Consider the following 17625-nt stretch of genomic DNA (forward strand, 5'->3'; position numbering starts at 1 on the left):
GCCTGCTCTGGGCTAACACTACAGCTTATGTTTGTTTTTAGTTTGCTCTTCCTGCTCATGTACAGATGTATTTGTTTTCTGATCTGTCTCCCTCCTCCATCTGGGTGCCCCCTGGGGACAAGGTTCATGTGTCTTGCATTACTTTTATATCCCCTCTGCCTAACGCAGCACCTGTCATATGGTAAATAGGCATTTGTTAATTGAGTTGATGGAAAAGAGATCTATATTATAGAGAATATTACTTGCATTGGGACTATGCCCTGGGAAGTATAGTTATTTCACGATTGTGCATTTTAACTCTAGTTTGTGACTAACAAAATCTTTTCCACTTTCTTTAACTGATTTACTTATGGGTTTTACTTTCCTTGTTATGGTCCTTTTTCTAGAAGGTTAATAGGGGCTAAAAGAAGTAAAATACCGTTAGGGTTAATTCTGGTGAAAAGTTAGTTAGAAGAGGATTTGGGACTTATTATGGATGTAATTATGCCTAAAAACTCTGTTTACCTACAGTTGAGAATTACCTCCATAGGCAGTCGGAACCTTAGTAGGAGGAAAGACTGGTGTTTTGTCGTTATTCTGCTTGGCAGAATTTTTAGCTTTTTGTTGTTAAACTGTACTGATAAAGACTTGGGCTCTGCAGTCCGATGGACCAGGATTCTTGGATAAGTTACCTAAGATCTCTGAGCATTATTTCCTCTTCTGTGAAATGCGGATACTACTAGCCCGGTGTCAGGCACTTAAAAGATGGTCGTGATGGTTAAATGAGCTAATCGACATAATGCCACGTCCTTGGCTTAATTTCCAGCGCACTGTAAACATTTAACAAATACAAGCCATTATCATATTAAGGTTTTATTTTTACTTTAAGGATTGTTAAAAATCTCTAGGTGGACACTTACTATTTATGGAGCCAGGTTGGAGTGAAATCATTCTGGTGCTTAAGCTGCAGAGTCAAGCCGGCAGCCGGGGTGGGAGAAGGGGCTTCCTGGGAGGTTGGAGTGCTTGCATTCTGGTTCTCGTGTGTCCTTCACTGGCCCCATGTGGGTTTGGCCACGTGACCGAACATCTCTGAGCTGAGGCATCCTCATCTGCACGTGGGGTGGCAGTCCTTGCCCTGCCAACCTGGCAGAGCTCGCGTGAGGAGCTAGTGCTCCCGTGGGTCTGAAAGCGCTTTGGAAGTTTTAAGGTCCTGCGCCTACGTGAAGATTTGGTGTTGCTCTCAGGTTTCATTTCATTGCAGATATGACTTAATTCTGACAACAATTGGTTTTACTCATTTGTACATAGTTTCATAGAATCCACATTTTCCAACAAACGTGTAATAAACACCCTCATTTAATATTAGCCCTTTGAGGTTTGAGGACTGTTCAGGGATTTTACTGTGCCAAGATGCAGGGTGTTTTTGTTTCCCCCTTGCCCTAAGGGGAAGGGGCTGCACCAGTCTGGGGCCTGGAAGCTGATAGGTATGAGGCAGCATTTGTATTTGATGCTGGTGTTGGAACTGCAGTAAGATTCTACCTAGTAATAATGCCGGGGGCCACGTCAACACTGAAGGAGTTTCAAGGGCTGAGTCGATGTCCATGCCCCTTTCCTACTTATCTTCAGCCCCTGAATTACACTGAGAACATTTGAAATGGGTGCTCTCTCGCGATGGTTGCTGTGGTTTTACTTTAGAGCAGTGCCCACGGAAGAAGAGAGTGTGGGCACCTAGCATTCATGCAGTGGCAAGAAGCCCAGTGGGTCCTCTAGGGTCTGCCTGCCCCGCGTGGCTTCCCTGAGGCAGGGCTGGGGTAGGTCGGGGAGCCGCCTTGGGGGCGGACTCCTCCTCATCGGGTCTAAGCCCCTCCCAGTCCCTGTCCCGGGATTGGTGTCGGTGTTTCTGTGCAGGGAGCTGGCCTTCTACCCCACAGCCTCACTCATCACAACTTGGACACCACTCACTCTCACCTACTTCATGGAGAAAATAAAGGTTTTATGCAGAGGCTTTCTGGATTTTAGCAAAAGTTGTGATACGTAAGCAGACGAATATATGTCTGGAAACAGATAAGCAGCTGCAGAAAGGGGAAAATGAAAGTGCTAGGAAGGAGAAGAACACAGTTTGGTTGAGAACACAGAAGTGGGTTTTAACTAGGCGCATTTTGTGCAGTAAGAATGGCCAACTTTCAATCCATGTTCTCATAATTATCTTCAAATTAAAAGGCATAGTGGCTGCATTATAAGAGGTAGGAGTCAAGAGAAAAAAGATGCCGCGGTTGGCTTGTTCTTTTATACATTTCATTAAAAACCGTATTTTAGCCTTTTGTAGTTTCTTGAAGCGTTTCCCAATCACAAGCTCACCACCACGGCCTGACCTTTTGAGCAAGAGTTGAGGATTAAAAAAATAAAAGGATTTAAGTCTGAAAATGAGACTATATGTATTTCCTAGAACCATGGAGCTTGGGAAATACCAAATACTTGGGGGAGTTTACCAGCGTAAAATCTTGAGTCAAGGAGGTTTACAACATCTGGGGGTCCCAACTGACTTGGGGGAAGAAGAGGAGGAAAAGGGAAAGCAATTGGTCTGCTGCCTTTGCTGTCTTGGTCTTTAGTTTGCTACCAGGGTTGGGATTTGGGGGTGGAGTGGTGGGCAGGGAGGGAAGGCATTGGGCCAGGCAAGTACATGGGCTTTGAAGTTATAATGGCCTAGAGGCAAGTGCTCCTTTTCTAGTTGTCAGCTCTGTGACCCTGAGGAAGTTAATTAACCTGTCTGAGCCTTGTTTTGCATTTGTAAAATGGCCCTCAGAGGCTTTTTGCGGTGATTAAATGAGAAAATAAAGATTTTAAACACGTATAAGTGCAAGTAACGTCATTGTTGTTTTCTTCCTGTCTTTTCATTTATTCATCAAAGATTCTGATTCCGTGGGCCCAGAAAAACTGTTTTTAGAGGGTACCTCACTGAGTGGCTCTAATGTTCCTCAGACTATACTTTGAGAAGTGCTGTTCTTACATGATGAATAGGAGTTTTGGCATCAAGGGGAGGGAAGAGCTGTCATTATATGCACACACAACTCCAGGGGGTACCCCCACATCATAGTACATGTTCACGGAGCCCCCAGAGTTGGGGCACATGACTTGCGAGGCCATAGGCAGTGATCCTGGATGGGGGGTGGTGATACAGAGAGTGGGGTGTGTGTGTGTGTGTATGTGTGTGTGTTATTCAGGGAGTGCTTGGGACACTGCGGATCGTTCACTCTGGGGGAGCGCACAGGTGGGAAACAAGGGAGCTGGTTGGAGGTCCTTGCACGCCCTGCCAAGGAACTGAGGTTTAGCCAGAGCCGCGAGAAGCCGCAGAAGGGTATAAGCAAAGACAAGATTAGACCACACTGATAGTCACGTGCTGAGCCAAGAGAGGGAGACTGCAGGCACGTGTAATAAGTATGCGAAAATTACCATCAACTAACCAGGAGAGAGCCAGAGAGAGAGGGAGAGAGGGAGGGAGAGAGAGAGGGAGTGCACTTGAACTCAGGCAGAGAGTGTATGTTGAGGAGGGGACAGATTTGAGAGAGTCTAGAAGGAGGCTCAGGAGGACTTGACTGGCTGCTTGATGAGGAAGAGGGGCAGGAGCTGGTGATGGCCAGAGGTTCCAGGTAGGTGCCCCGGGTGGGATTCTCTGCAAAGGCAGGTCAGGCGGAGCAGGTTCTCAGGAAGAGGGAAAGCAGTGACTGAGTGCTGACCGTAATGAAGTTAAAGTACTGAAGTGCCCTCCAGGCCCCGGGCACCTGGAACTCAGAGGAGAGGCCTGGGAAGGAGGTGCAGATTTAGGACCAGAAACCCTGGTGTGAAGGGGCGCCCTGAGGCAGTGTGAGGTGGGAAGAGGAGGGTGCACAGCGTGACTCCAGGTCATGTCACTGCCTGAGAGGCTGGAGCGGATGGAGCCAGGGGATGAAGCGCACGGAGAGGGGAGAGGTCACTACAACAGGGGAGGTGGGGGGTGGCAACACGCCAGGTAAGGAGGGACGTGGCAGCCACGGAAAAGCCTGCCACCTACTTCATCTAATGAGGCCGTGGTCACTGAAGACTGAAGAGGGCCCACTGGGTCTGTTGGCCGGAGTCACCGGTAGTGTGGGAGAGCAGAAGCCAGGGAGCTTTGAGTCCAGGGGAGAATGGGGAGCCGGAGGGTGGAGACCATGTGCCTAGGGTACAGAGAGTTCAGGCCGTGGTGAGGACAAGGGAGAGACCTTCTAGTTACATGCTTGCTACCAGAGCCCTCAGTGCTCAGGGTGCCATATCTGAGGGAGGAGGCCAGAGAGGCAGATCGAGATGATCTAGGAGAAGGAGGGTGACTCACAGAACCAGATGGAGGGCTGGAGGCCAGTGCAGGATGGGCGGTTATGACTGTGTGCCTAGGGATGTGACAGAGGAAAGCCAGATGGCTGGGCACGAATGGCAATCCCGTGAACCTTGAAGGTGCGGTGCTGGCTCCTGGGGGTGTGACGGGAGGAGAAGGGGGTCAGGCACACCTGAGAAGTCCCACTGATGTGTTTGGCTTGGCTGTAGGTGGAGTCAGGCCACAGGTGGAGAATGAGAGGGGCAGGAAAACCATTGAGGAGGGATAGAGTTCTTGAATTTGCAGCATTTCTGGAGAAACAATATAATGATCATTTTGAAGATTTTTGTAATTTATATAAAATTAGTATCAGTTTTTTAAAGTCTTTTTCTTTTCTCATTCTAGTGATGACCATCACAATGCCTCTTCAGAAGAAAAAGGTATGGTACTCCTAAGTCAATGTTGAGTCATTCGAAAACTTACACTGTATGAAGCATTTGCAGTTTATTTTACTTATGGACTGCAGCTGGTTTGTTACCTTCAGGCATTCACCGACTGCTGGCTTGCAAGCTGGCCTCCCTACACGGAGGGCAGGGAGAGACTGAAGAAGGAGGCAGACCGCTCCAGCTTGGTAGGTGGCAGTTTTCATAAGCAAGGGAACTGACACAGCAGGCTGGTCTTGGTCTGCTTGGTGCTTTGAAGCCGGGCAAATGTTTGTTCATGCATTGAGCATGTGTGTCGGGATGGGTCCTGGGGACTCAAGGTGGTAAGACATGGCTCCAGGCCTGGCAGACGAGCAGCGAGACAAGCAGCGGCTGTTTGCCAGTCAGATAAATGTAACAGGAGGGATCACAGAGGAGGCGTGGCTAACTCCGTGGGGTGGACGACAGCAGAAGTGACTTTGGGCTGGGTCAGAAGAGATCCTTGGGCACTCTGGAGGAGGGGCTTGGGGGAGGGACTTCCAGGCAGTGGGAAGGTATCTGGAAAGGCTTGGAGAAGGAGTGGCAATCATCCTGGCATTCAAGTTTGGGGAACAGGGGAGTGGTTAAAATAGATTGATTCTAGGCGAGTGGTTCTCAACCCTGGCTGCATGTTGCAATCATCTGGAGACTTTAAAGATAAATACTGCTGTTCAGGACCCACTCCAGACCAGCTAAATCAGAACTTCTAGGGAAGGGCTGAGTCCAGGGCACGGATGTGTTGAGAAAGCTCTCCGGGTGATTCCAAGGCACCACCGAGGTTGAGAGGCACTGTTCTGTGCTTCTAGCCCTGGAGGACCATGGCCACGTCCCATCGCTGGATTTCCCAGCATCTGTCCCTACATAGTCCGTGCCTCACCCTCCAGCCAGGCACCTGCCTCCCACTCCCCCTCTTTGCCCACATCCAGTCAGTCACCAACTCCCAGGGGTTGACCTGCTGGAGTAATAATAAGCATGTGTGTAAGTGGAACAACGTGGTTCTGGCAGGTTCCGGCCAGACTGCCGGAGCTGAAATCTTAGCTCCAGACTTCCTGGGGGCGGGTGGTATGGCGGGGGTGGTCTGGCCTCCGCTTACATCACTGGACAGTCGTGAGGAGAAATGTGTAAATACATGTGAAGCATTTTACATAAATACATGTAAAGTATACATACACAAAATGAGTAAATAAATATGAGTCAGTGCATGTAAACGAGCAAACATGTATGCGTGCCTGGCACACGGAGCACTCAAAACAAGCTATTAGCTGCTGTTACTGTTGTTCTCATCATTATTCTCAGATCTTTTCCTTCCTCCGTGTAACTGCTGCCACTCCTTCCTTATGAACATGGAGAGGGAGGGTTTGAGAATAATGCTAATAGCTTTCCATGTACGTACTTGCTGAATCCTGAGCCTGCGTGGAGGGGGAGGCAATGTCTGCACACTGGAAGGAGGAGGGAATGAGGAGTGGGAGTGGGGGAATGAGCCTGGACGGCAGGTGGGGCCTGGGGAGCCCCTGAGGTCTGCCGGGAGAGGTCCAGGCGTCCCTGGAGATGGAGGTCAGATCCGATTGGAAAGTGGGTGCTGTGCCTTCTGAGGGCTCTCGAGGGGAAAGGAGGCTGGGAATGGGGAGTGGGGCCTGGGGTGTTAGTAAGCGGGGGGGGGGGGGGGGGGGGAGGGGGGGGAGGAGACAGTGGTGGCAGAGAGGAATTGCAGGGCCGCCAGTGGAGAGCCCTGAGAGAGGTAGGAGAACCAGGACAGACTTCACGGGAGGGCCATGTGGGCAGGAGGGAGTGTCTACCTGTGGGAGCCATTTTCTGGAGGTTAATGGTCCTTTAGGGACATCAGGGAGAGGATTTCCAAGTAGCTGTAGAAACAGAAGTGTGACTACAGTGAGCTGAGGCACTGAGTCGGGGGTGAGGAAGTGGAGGGAGCATTCTTTTTTTTTTTTTTTAAGATTTTATTTATTTATTTGACATAGAGACAGCCAGTGAGAGAGGGAACACAAGCAGGGGGAGTGGGAGAGGAAGAAGCAGGCTCCCAGGAGAGCAGGGAGCCCCATGCGGGGCTCGATGCCAGGACTCTGGGATCACGCTCTGAGCCAAAGGGAGACTCTTAGCGACTGAGCCACCCAGGCTCCCCTGGAGGGAGCATTCTTGGGGACCACTCTTTCCAGGAGTAGTTGGATAATATGGACTACGTTTGTCCTGTGCTGTGGTCAATGGCACGTTCACTCCAGAATTTCTGCCCGGTTGTGTCCTTGGCCTCGTGCGTGTGAACTGTCCAGATGTGCAAATGCAGGAGCCAGACAGGAGCAGTGAGGGCAAGTCATGGCTGGGTAGGGCTCGAGCAACAACCAGATAAATGGGTACTGCAGCCAGAGGGTGTTTGGAGCTCATACTTAAATAACTCAAGTATGTTTCATCCAGTTCCAAAGAAAAATAAGCCCCCTCTTACAGGAACCAGACTAGTTTTGGACTCAAAGAAAATTTATTAAATTAAGAAGAAATTTGTTGAGTTCGGATCTATTTTATAATATGTATACTTTAAAAAAAAAGTTCTTATTTTTATTCACTGTGTACTTCCCCTGGTGTGTTTCTGTTCAGGAGAGGACAGCAGCTCTGAGAGCAGCTCGGAAAGTGAATCTGGTGAGTAATGTATGCCTTTCCTTACTCATGGAATTCTGGTGAAACCTCTGAGCCTTTATTTTTATTTTAAAGTAATACGTCCCTTATATTGTTTGAGGACCTATTACCAGCGTGGTTTTGTGAAGTCCTGAAGAAGTACGTACATGGTAAACACTTCCTAGTTGGCAAGCAAAGTGGGAGAACAGGATGAGCTGAAGAAGAAAGGCAGGAAATGGTTGCTATTGGCGAAGGCCAAACATTTTACCTATTCTCCCATTAGCCCGTGTTTCCTCTGGGTTGTCAAAAGAATTTGATTTAGACTTTTTTCTTTTTGTAGATAATGAGGAACCAGAGCCAGAACAAACAAGTGAGTATATCCTTCCTCTCGATTTTATTTTTTGTTGTTGAAGAAAGGGAAGGATCGCCTTTGGGATTTTTAAGTTACCGATTGCTTGTTCGTTTTCTTGTTTCTGTGCAAAATTAAGGTAAACATTAGGAGACTTCTCTCCGTGTTCTGAAAATGCGAGCTCACGACACCGGGCGTACAAAGCATGTGCTTGTGATCTGCATCGAGGCCGAGACTGTCCGTGTGCAGCTCTGCTCTTGGGTTCCTTGAGGAGGAGAGATTGAGGGGCCGGCGTAATCTGCAGCGCAGCCGCAGGCGGCCCTCGCTTCCTTCTGCGGTGCTCGCTGCTCCCAGATTAGGGCAGGCTGAACTCTTTGCTGCTGCAGACGTACCATTTGTGGTTTAGAGTTTCTGGCATGCTGTTCTCACTATTTGTGAACAACTCGAGTATGAAACCACTTGAAGGGGGTAGATTCTAAATATAAAATATGGTTTTTGTCTAAAGTTTTGTGAGTGACTAAGCTTGTATTTTAAGTGATTTTATTTTAGTGTAGGATTTTTTCCCCCCAGTTCTTAGACTATGATCTGCCTGTGAACACTGTAGCAAGGCAGTCAGAGGGCTCCTTTGCAGTACTTTAAAGTAAATGAAGTCTCTTCACTCAGAAGTCCTGTATATAATCCGATTCTCTCTGCAGTTTCTCAGTGGAGAGCCTGTGATGGTAACTAACTTTCTTGCAGTCCTGTTATACACTGATAAGCTGTAATAATGTGTGTAGCACCCTCATGGAGATGTCATATTCTGATACCCATGAAGAAAAAATGTGTGCCAACCATCTCACCCCCAATTCTCTGTACATTATGGATTATTTCATCCTTCAAAGTGCAGTCAAAAGTCCAGCCTCCATAGATTGGGTTCAAATAGAAATGAAATTAGAAAGCTGGTGTTGGGATCAGGTTTCTGATATTATCCCTGGTAATAACTGGGTAAGGGGCCATAGGGACATGGAGTCCAGAGTCAGGACTCTCAGGATCCAGGAGCTAGGCCTGGGTCAAGGCCTCGCCCAGGCAGGCAGTGTAGGTAGAAGGCATTTGGAGTCAGTGAGACTCAAGATAGGCTCAAAACCGGGTGGGCGGCTGCAGTCAGTGTGGTCAGCAGGGCATATGTAGAGCACGGAGGGGCTGGCCCTTGGATGGATTAGACATCTTAGTATTCTTTGGCAATCAAAGTGCCCTGGCATCTTCTGTGGGTGGGCTGAAGATGTTTGTCCTTGGAGCCCCAGGTCATGGAAGAGGTCCTGCCTTCCCCAAGATTATTTCCTTTGTTGAAAGGTCTTTGATCCTTCCCATTAGGAGAGAGATCAGAGAGGTACCCTCCCATTCACCTCCATTCTCAGGTCAGGTGGAAAGACCAGGTGGGCTACCTTGAAATGATTGCTCCTCTGTGGGCTATCTGGCAATGCAGGCCCACCCATCCTCCTCCTGAGTGGATATGCTTTCTACTTACAGGCATGAACTCTGGGGTCACCTGGGTCTTACGGATTGAAGGGTAGCTGTGGTTGATGAGTTGGGGAGAACCGCATCGATTTCTCTGCTTCGGCTGGGAAGACCTGGTCAGAGACTTCGTGGTTAGGATTCTCTGATCTCTTTCACTTTCTCTGCTCCTAAGGCAGAAAACCATGGGGTGTGGATGAAATATAATGTAGACATATAGCCAATCAATAATTTAGAATTTTATGATCCTTTATAGGACAGTGACTGAAGAAATATGATTGGAGAATGGTGGTGCAGGGGTTGGGTCAGTATTTTGAATCTATAGTGTTCTGAGTCTAGGACTCCGAATACTTTTAGTCTCTATTTACCACGTTACCTTAATGCTATTTTTAAAAGCTGGTTCTCTTGTAAGCCCTGGTCCCTGGATCCTGGCCCGATAGGCCAGGAGATCAGTCAGCTTGTGTGTCCTGGGCTGGAGCTCTATTCTGGGGGGTGTCTGTATCTCCTGGGCATTGGTGATGGCATAGGACTTTGTATATGTGTTGAGGAGTGCCTTACCCATGGGGTGACCCTCCCCAAGGTTGTTTAGACCTTTACAATATAAAACCAAACATTTGACACAGTAGGTCTTGCCTTAAGTGACAGGGTTGTTGTCTAGAATTCTTGAATTTTTTAATAAGTTCCACCAATCACCATAGCAAAATAATAGTTAATAATAGTTATCTAATAATTACTGAGCATTAGGGAATAGTCATTTAATTTGCCTAGATTTTGGGGTGGTGTTATTATTCTAATCCCCATTTGATACATGTGGAAAGTGAAGCATGGAGAGACTTAGTAATCACCAGAGAGCCTAAGCTCATGGAACTAGTTTCCAGTGTAGATAATAGAAAAAATCATTGCTGTTCCCTTTCTTTCTTTCCTTTTTAAAAGATTTTATTTATTTATTTGAGACAGAGAGAGCGAGCATGAGTGGGAGGCGGATAGAGAGAGGGGGGAAGCAGGCTCCTTGCTGAGCAGGGAGCCCAACGTGGGACTCGATCCCAGGACCCTGGGATCATGACCTGAGCTGAAAATAGAGGCTTAACCAAGTGAGCCACCCAGGCGCCCCTGCTCTTCCCTTTCTCAATACATTTTTGTCTTATGGAATTCTAATCATTCAGAAAATAGCGACTGAGCACTTACCAGGCCTTAGGGATGCAGTCTTCGTGAAGCTTACATTCTGGTAGGGAGAGAAACAGGAAGCAGAAAACACTAAACTACAGTGTGCTGATGGGGAGATGCCCTGAAGGAAAATGAAGGGGGCAGAGTGAGTATGTCAGGCAGGGGGAGGGGGAGTGTGCGTGTGTGTCAGGAAAGCCTCTCAGGTAAGGGGATGTTTGAGTTGAGACCACAAGGATGTGCCGGGGGGGGGGGGGCAAGCGACATGAATATTTGTGGGGGGAGACAGTACGTGCAAAGGCCCTGAGTCAGGAGTGTGCTTTGGGGTGGAGAAATGGCCGGTAGTGACTGAAGGGCAGCAGGTGCGGGGAGGCAGGCAGGAGATGAGGTAATGGAAAGCCAGGTCATATAAGGCCGTAAGGAAGGAATCTGCATGCTAAATCAAAGCCTTACAGTCGTTCCGGTTTAAATGTGCCTAAAATCAGTTGTCAGTTCTGTCCAAGCTGATCTCTAACCCTAATAGCTGGAGGGCTGATGCCAGCCAAGCATTATCTTGGGCCATGAACGAATCTTCAGTGGGGGCTGCAGCTCTTCCGTGGAGACACTGGCCGCGGTGAGGTAGAACTAATGGAGAGATTGCTCAGATACCCCTTCTTGTCTTCACAGATGGGGAGCCAGGAGGGCCTTGCACGGAAGTTTCTGCTCAGAGTAAGAACCGGGCAATGCGCTTACCCTCTGGTTTCCTCTGCTTCTCTCCCACGCTTGTATGAGAGGGTCAGGTGTAAAGGATGATGACAGAGCCTTTGCTGCCGCATAGAAAGATCACATAAAGATTGATGTGCCAAAATGGGGTACCCTGAAACTCGAGTCACATTCAAGCTCATTTTCACACCTTAGACTTACAGTGGGATTGACAGACATAATGTGTCATGTGTCATTGGATTGACTCGTGGAGGTGTTTAAATACATGTTTAAAGTTCTGTTGGTTGGGAAGCTGAAGGTGGGCTCGAGTAGTACACGGTTTACCCAGTGACTGACTTGTGCCGATGCGTGTGTGATGATCTTGTTCACAGCGGAAGAGTGGGAGGATAAAGAATTGCCCAAAGATCCTTCACATTCAGGTATACACTGACGTTTTCCAAAATACTCTTTGAAGTATTGTTATTGCTGGGAGGCATGTTCCTTTAAATTTTGTCATCTGGTCATATCACATATATTTATTAAGAAATTTGTATTTGAGGGGCGCCTGGGTGGCACAGCGGTTGAGCGTCTGCCTTCGGCTCAGGGCGTGATCCCGGCATTATGGGATCGAGCCCCACATCAGGCTCCTCCGCTAGGAGCCTGCTTCTTCCTCTCCCACTCCCCCTGCTTGTGTTCCCTCTCTCGCTGGCTGTCTCTATCTCTGTCAAATAAATAAATAAAATCTTCAAAAAAAAAAAAAAAAAAGAAATTTGTATTTGAAAACGCCTATCACGTTCATATAAGTAAAACTTTTTCTCTATCGTTTAGAACTTAAAAAAATCCAACCTTACTGCGAACACTGTAATGCTGAAAATGTAAGTATCTTTTCATTATAGAATATGATTCTCTAATTTGCTTAAAGAAAATACCATTTACTTGTGTATTACTTGCTTATATGTGTGTACTTTTTCTCCAGAAACACAATGAACAAGTGACCCCCAGGCTCCTTTCCCGGGAACAGTTTTTGTAAGTAATTGCGAATAGAGAAGACTTAACATCATCAGTAATTTAACTTCGTACATAAAAATGACCCCAGGTAGGGGAAACACCAAACAACATAACTAATTTCACACACTTTTTGTAATTACTTGGACTATTTTCTTTGGTAGTGTTGCTTCTTCAAAATGCTATAGAATTTCATTAGTGCTTTTGAATGAAATTAAAACAGTGAAATTAAAACACAAATAATTTTAAGAAGTCCTCTTCTGACCAAACATAGGACTAAAAAGGTGTTCTTATCTGTCCAATGCAGACTGAAGTTGGATGCAGAGGGAACTTACCAGTGCACGGAAACTGGTCTGATATTTGAGGTTAACAGAAAAGTTGACATCAAGTATTGCGTTTTGTCCTGGAGCAAATATGCAGACCTGGTTGTTAAACCCTGGGTTGTCGGTGGACCCTTGTTTGATGTTAAATGTGACCCAACCTGTCTTACCTCCATTCAGTTTCCACATTCCCTCTGCTTGGGTCGTAAGTACTTGTTTCCTAAAAGTCTAATTTGTACGTGCGTGTGTGTATATGTGAGAGTATGTGTGCAACCCGTGTACCGCCTCGAGCGCTAATTTACCTTCATATTTTAACAGACCATGATGCCAACATGACGTTCAAAGTCTTACATGTTAATAGTTCTGGAGCCTCGTTAGAGTCCACTGTGGATCATTCTACAACCCACGTCAGATGGCGCGTGAGCTCCCTTTCTCCTGTGGGACCTGTTATTCAAAGTGAAGAGACAGTTTACCACCACGGGGCTGTGATTCTCTACAAAGCCATTGACCCTAACCCATCCTTGTCTTTTCGAGTGTACATAGCAACCAATAATGAGTCCTTCATCAAGGTAAAGTTAATGAAAATGAAGAATAAGTGTTGACTGCTTTGTGTTCAAACATGATGCCATGTGTATGTGGGTACCCTTCCTGTTGATTGAAGTGTCCCCCCGCTGTGGGTCTCATTTGGCACTGCTCTAAGAGGTTATAGGGTCAGTGCCTACGTGTGTGCCAAGTCCTCCAATTCCTGGAGGGCGGTCATTCTTATCTAAGGAGAAGGGGACAGGGCTCTGGGACTTCAAAGGGAAGGAATGCAATTCACAGGAAAATGAAAAAGAGTAAGTGTTTGGTAAACAAGTGTCTGCTGGGCCACTCAGAAGCCATGGGACATAGAGGACTTTGATCACACAGGCCTTGCTGCGTTCCTCCCTGTCTCCTATACCTAGTTCATGTCCTAGTGTAGTTATCTATGGTGACAGTTCTGTCCCTGGAGTAGGCTCTCTATCCAAATGCTTTTAGGCAGTTGTTGGGGAGGTAAAGAGCTTTTCCTGAATCTGCTGGGTTTGGATTGCTTTTTTATTTTTTTATTTTTTTTTATTTTTATTTATTTTTTTTTTTAAAGATTTTATTTATTTATTCGACAGAGATAGAGACAGCCAGCGAGAGAGGGAACACAAGCAGGGGGAGTGGGAGAGGAAGAAGCAGGCTCATAGCGGAGGAGCCTGATGTGGGGCTCGATCCCATAACGCCGGGATCACGCCCTGAGCTGAAGGCAGACGCTTAACCGCTGTGCCACCCAGGCGCCCCTGGATTGCTTTTTTAAAAAAATTGTTTGAATTAATTAAAAAATCCTGTAAACATACAGCATCCTATTAGTTTCAGGTGTACAATATAGTGATTCATCCATCCTATACATTACTCAGGGCTCATGATGATAAGTGTACCCTTAATCCGCTTCACCTATTTCACCCGTCCACCCACCCTTGATTGCTTTTTAACTAAGAATAATCTTCATGCCAAAGTGGCCCATCTTGGGGTAGCCGGCCCTTGGCCCCCTTCAACCTCAAACTACCTATTTCCACTGTTCTTAGGTTATAGTGTTTTGATGGCTTTAAACATAGGTTATATTGATTATAATTGGCAATCTATATTAAAATTTAAGAACTCTATTAAATAATAGGTTTTTAGTTTCTTCCTAAGAAGGTAAAATATGCTTCCTATAATTTTATTAAAGTTAATACTTTCAGTTGGGAAACTCATCTTCAAAGTAGTGTAAAAAGAATCCCGTGTAAAGTAGAATTAGCATGGATTTGGAATAAGTACTATTATTCAATGAACTTTGTATTTCTTAAAAGTAAATTCAATTAGTTAAAAGAGTGTGATCTCTACTTCCTGGGAAGCTGGGGTGAGGAGCTGATCGTATGTCTGGAACAGTAGGACCATGGCATGGTTAGGGCAGGATGTGCTTCCTGTTGATGCTGTATTTTTACACCTTCTTGGGTTGGTTCTTTTTTCCTGTGTAGGAAGATTTCCTTGCACTTTGCATTCAGGAAACCCACATTTCATGTTCAGCTGTACAGCTGTTTTACAAGTGAGCCTGGGCCAAAGTCTCCATTTGCCTCTTTGGGGCATTTGAACTATGCCCATAAAAATCAGCGAGCCCTCTGGGACAGTGGTGAAACTAAGGGTGGAAACACGTAAAGTGCTGGGTAGAAGCAGGCTCTGGGTAAAGTGGAACTGTGTACAATGAAATAGTTGCTTTCTAGTCACACGATGGGCAGATAATCAATACAAATGTGTAATGCTAGCACTCATTTCATGTTCTTAGATCCTTCAGAAGCAAACTTTCGGTGCCATACGGGGCGCGCGTGGTGCTTTTGGCTGTAGTGCTTGGGCAGAAAGATGTTTGGAGACCTAGAAGCCTGCAGCGCGGGCCCAAGGGGCCTTATTAGCCTCTGCGGTGTTTCTTTGTAGAGCGCTGTGACGGTTTCTCCATCGCTGTTGTTCTGTAGGGGGGCGGCAAGATAGCGCGGGGTGGCACGTGCAGCGCCTGGGCACTTAACACTTCCTACAGTTGCTGCCGGGGCACGTCACAGCCGAAACCTATTTCTCCCTTTAGGATATTTCCAAGTCGGTAAAGCACTCCTCTAAGAAATTCATGAAAATTGACAAGCCTCCTGTTTGCCAGAAGTTACTGCAGAATGGGAAGAAATACAGATTGATCAGTGAACCAGAAGCTGAAATCACCCCAGAGGTATGCATTTTAAAAAACCACTTGGAGTCGCAGCAGGGATGTATATTTTGTAGATAAGATTATTTTGAAGCCTTTAAAGAAATGCATTTTGTTCTCATTTTTAATTTATTTCTAGGAAAGCAATTGCTTTGCTAAACTTGTAGCTTATTCCAAAGATGCTGTTGAATTTCAGAATTAATCTGCCACCATTGCAAAAATTGACTATTTAATCTTTTTCCCTTAAAAAAGGTTTTAAATTTTCTTGAGGGTTTTTTTTTATTATTATTCTTCAAACAATGTTAGCTTCAAAGGAATAAAAACCTGAAGTGTAATTTTAAGTCACAGAGCACTGAAGGTTAATGGGAAAGAGTTGGTAACAAGGATATTGGCTTTTTTTTTTTATTGGAAGGCGTTTGAAAGATAGTTATGGGAACAAATTGTCATTAGATTTCAACTATTCACTGTACACACCATGGCATTTGTAAGTGATTTTGGTTTCCTGTAAATGACGAAGTTATTTTTAAAACTTATTTTCATTGCGTGCTCTGAATGGGTGCTGTAGCTTATCTAACCAGGCATCTGTGTAGAAACTCTTTTCGTACACCTCTTTTTGTTTGTTTTATGGTTTGTGAAAAATTGAAAACATGTTTTGATTCCATTACATTACACTATGAAGCAAGAGGGAGCTGATTGCAGTGACCCATGTTGCATTATTATATTATCAGAGGCCTCGTGCCCTGTAGAAGCAGTCAGGTTGGTCAGACCGCCTTCCATACCTTCCTTTCCAGTTGCAGAGGGTTTCTTCCCACCTGGGGTTTTTTGAGCTTCACAACAGTGAGGCTGAAGAGACTAATGTGCACAGTGGGTGAGCGAACTGCCTGGGTTCCATACCCAGGTGGCAGGTGAGCCTGGCCCTGAGCCCAGTCTGCCCTTGGCCCCTAATGCCACAGTCTTTCCCCTGGGGTCTGAGAGGTGGATTCCTAGCCCTTGTGAGCTGATCAAGCTCTGGCAGATGCTACTCAAGATGACTGAGGAGCCAGCTGCAGTCTTGGCTGGGAGGTGGAATTAAATTCGAAGGGTTTGCTTAGAACAGTGTGATTCTTGGCCTCTGCTGCAAAATGGGATTCCCAGAGGAGCTTTTAAAAAAGTCTGTGGCCTGGGTCCTGCTCTCAGAGATACTGACTTAATTGGTCTGGGAGTGGCCTCGGCGTTGGGCTTGTTAAACTCCCAGGGTGACTGTAATGTGCGGCCAAGATTAAGAGCCACTAGGAGGGGGAATAATACACGTTGCATGGGTAGATCTGTCTAGGAAGGGACTGAGATGGCCCCCAGAGGTCTCGCGTACACAAGATGATGACCGTGGGAGGGCTTTAAATAGTCTAGTTCTGTCACCAATCGTGTGTTCTCTCTTAACCAAATTTCTGGGCTAATGGGGATAACTCCCAGTATTGCCCTAGTGATCACAAAAGGTAACGGTTTTGGGGTACTCTGAGAGCTGTGAAACTGTTAAATCTAAGGTGTTCTTACTGATTTTAGAGCATTAATGATTTGTATAACTGACATTTGTCAAAAGTACCTATTACAAGTCAGTCTGGGATAAGAGCGGAAAGCTGAGTAAGTCATGATCTTTTCCCTCAAAAGATGCCGGTATATAGAGAGAGACATACTATGGTCATGTAAAGAAATAATTTTAAAGTGTAGTATGGTACCACCATAGCGATGGGTGCAGTGGGTTTCTAGGAGGGGTTCCTGTGTGATGACATTTGTTCTGGGTTGGAAGGGAGGGGGATTCATGGGAGAGACAGCCCTCCTGGAGGAGGGAACTGTAAGTGCCTAAGTGAGGTGATGGGGATATGCAGCTGGGCTCAAGGCACCAGAGACATGGGAATGGGAAATGGGAATTCAGACGGCTTTGGGAGAGAGAGATCTTGGCTTCGTAGGCCTTGGTGACCCATGGTGGGGTTAATGCTAGTGATTTGTAATGGAAAGGGAGAGGGACAGGGTAAGACTGTTGGTTTTTAAAGATGACGCCCAGTGCAGTTCAATGATTTTTTTTAAAAAGTAGATTTCTCCCTCCAGGCTTGCTAGCTGGTCTGGAGAGGAGCAGAGGAGGCCCAGGGCATGGGGCAGTCTCTGCAGTGGGTAAGTGTAGTGGTTGAGTCAGAACACGTGGATGCAAATTCAGTTCTCCCACTTCCTAATGTGGATTTGGGCAAGTTAGTTAGGTTCTCTGACATCCTTTATCTGTAAGATAGCCATGAAAGTGTTTGCTGGGGCAAGGTGAGGAACGAGGACGAAACGCACAGTGTAGTTCTGTAAATGTCGTGAATCAATTCCAGGCTGTGGAATGATCGAAGCGAAAGATGGTGAGGAAGTTTAAAAGTACATATGAAGGGTGATTAGTTTGGGAACATGAAACACTGAATCCAAGAAAGGGCTGAAAAGTTACTCCTTAAAAAAATAGGGCCAAAGTACTGAAAGCCTCAATGAGGGAGAAAAGC

General features: G+C 46.4%; 1 protein-coding gene across 1 annotated transcript in view; it reads left to right on the forward strand.

Moving 5' to 3' along the window:
• LOC113254133 (uncharacterized) overlaps window positions 1–17625 on the forward strand; it is a 70640-nt gene that overhangs the window by 43890 nt on the left and 9125 nt on the right. The window contains exons 3-13 of the mRNA XM_026497387.4: window positions 4712–4746; window positions 4851–4937; window positions 7369–7410; window positions 7727–7756; window positions 11054–11095; window positions 11461–11508; window positions 11897–11943; window positions 12045–12094; window positions 12381–12598; window positions 12712–12962; window positions 15011–15145. Coding sequence (XP_026353172.2) covers window positions 4712–4746; window positions 4851–4937; window positions 7369–7410; window positions 7727–7756; window positions 11054–11095; window positions 11461–11508; window positions 11897–11943; window positions 12045–12094; window positions 12381–12598; window positions 12712–12962; window positions 15011–15145 — 985 coding nt within the window. The remainder of the gene's footprint in view (window positions 1–4711; window positions 4747–4850; window positions 4938–7368; window positions 7411–7726; window positions 7757–11053; window positions 11096–11460; window positions 11509–11896; window positions 11944–12044; window positions 12095–12380; window positions 12599–12711; window positions 12963–15010; window positions 15146–17625) is intronic.

The sequence above is a fragment of the Ursus arctos genome, unplaced genomic scaffold (genome assembly GCF_023065955.2).
Source record: "Ursus arctos isolate Adak ecotype North America unplaced genomic scaffold, UrsArc2.0 scaffold_20, whole genome shotgun sequence".
Taxonomy (NCBI): domain Eukaryota; kingdom Metazoa; phylum Chordata; class Mammalia; order Carnivora; family Ursidae; genus Ursus; species Ursus arctos.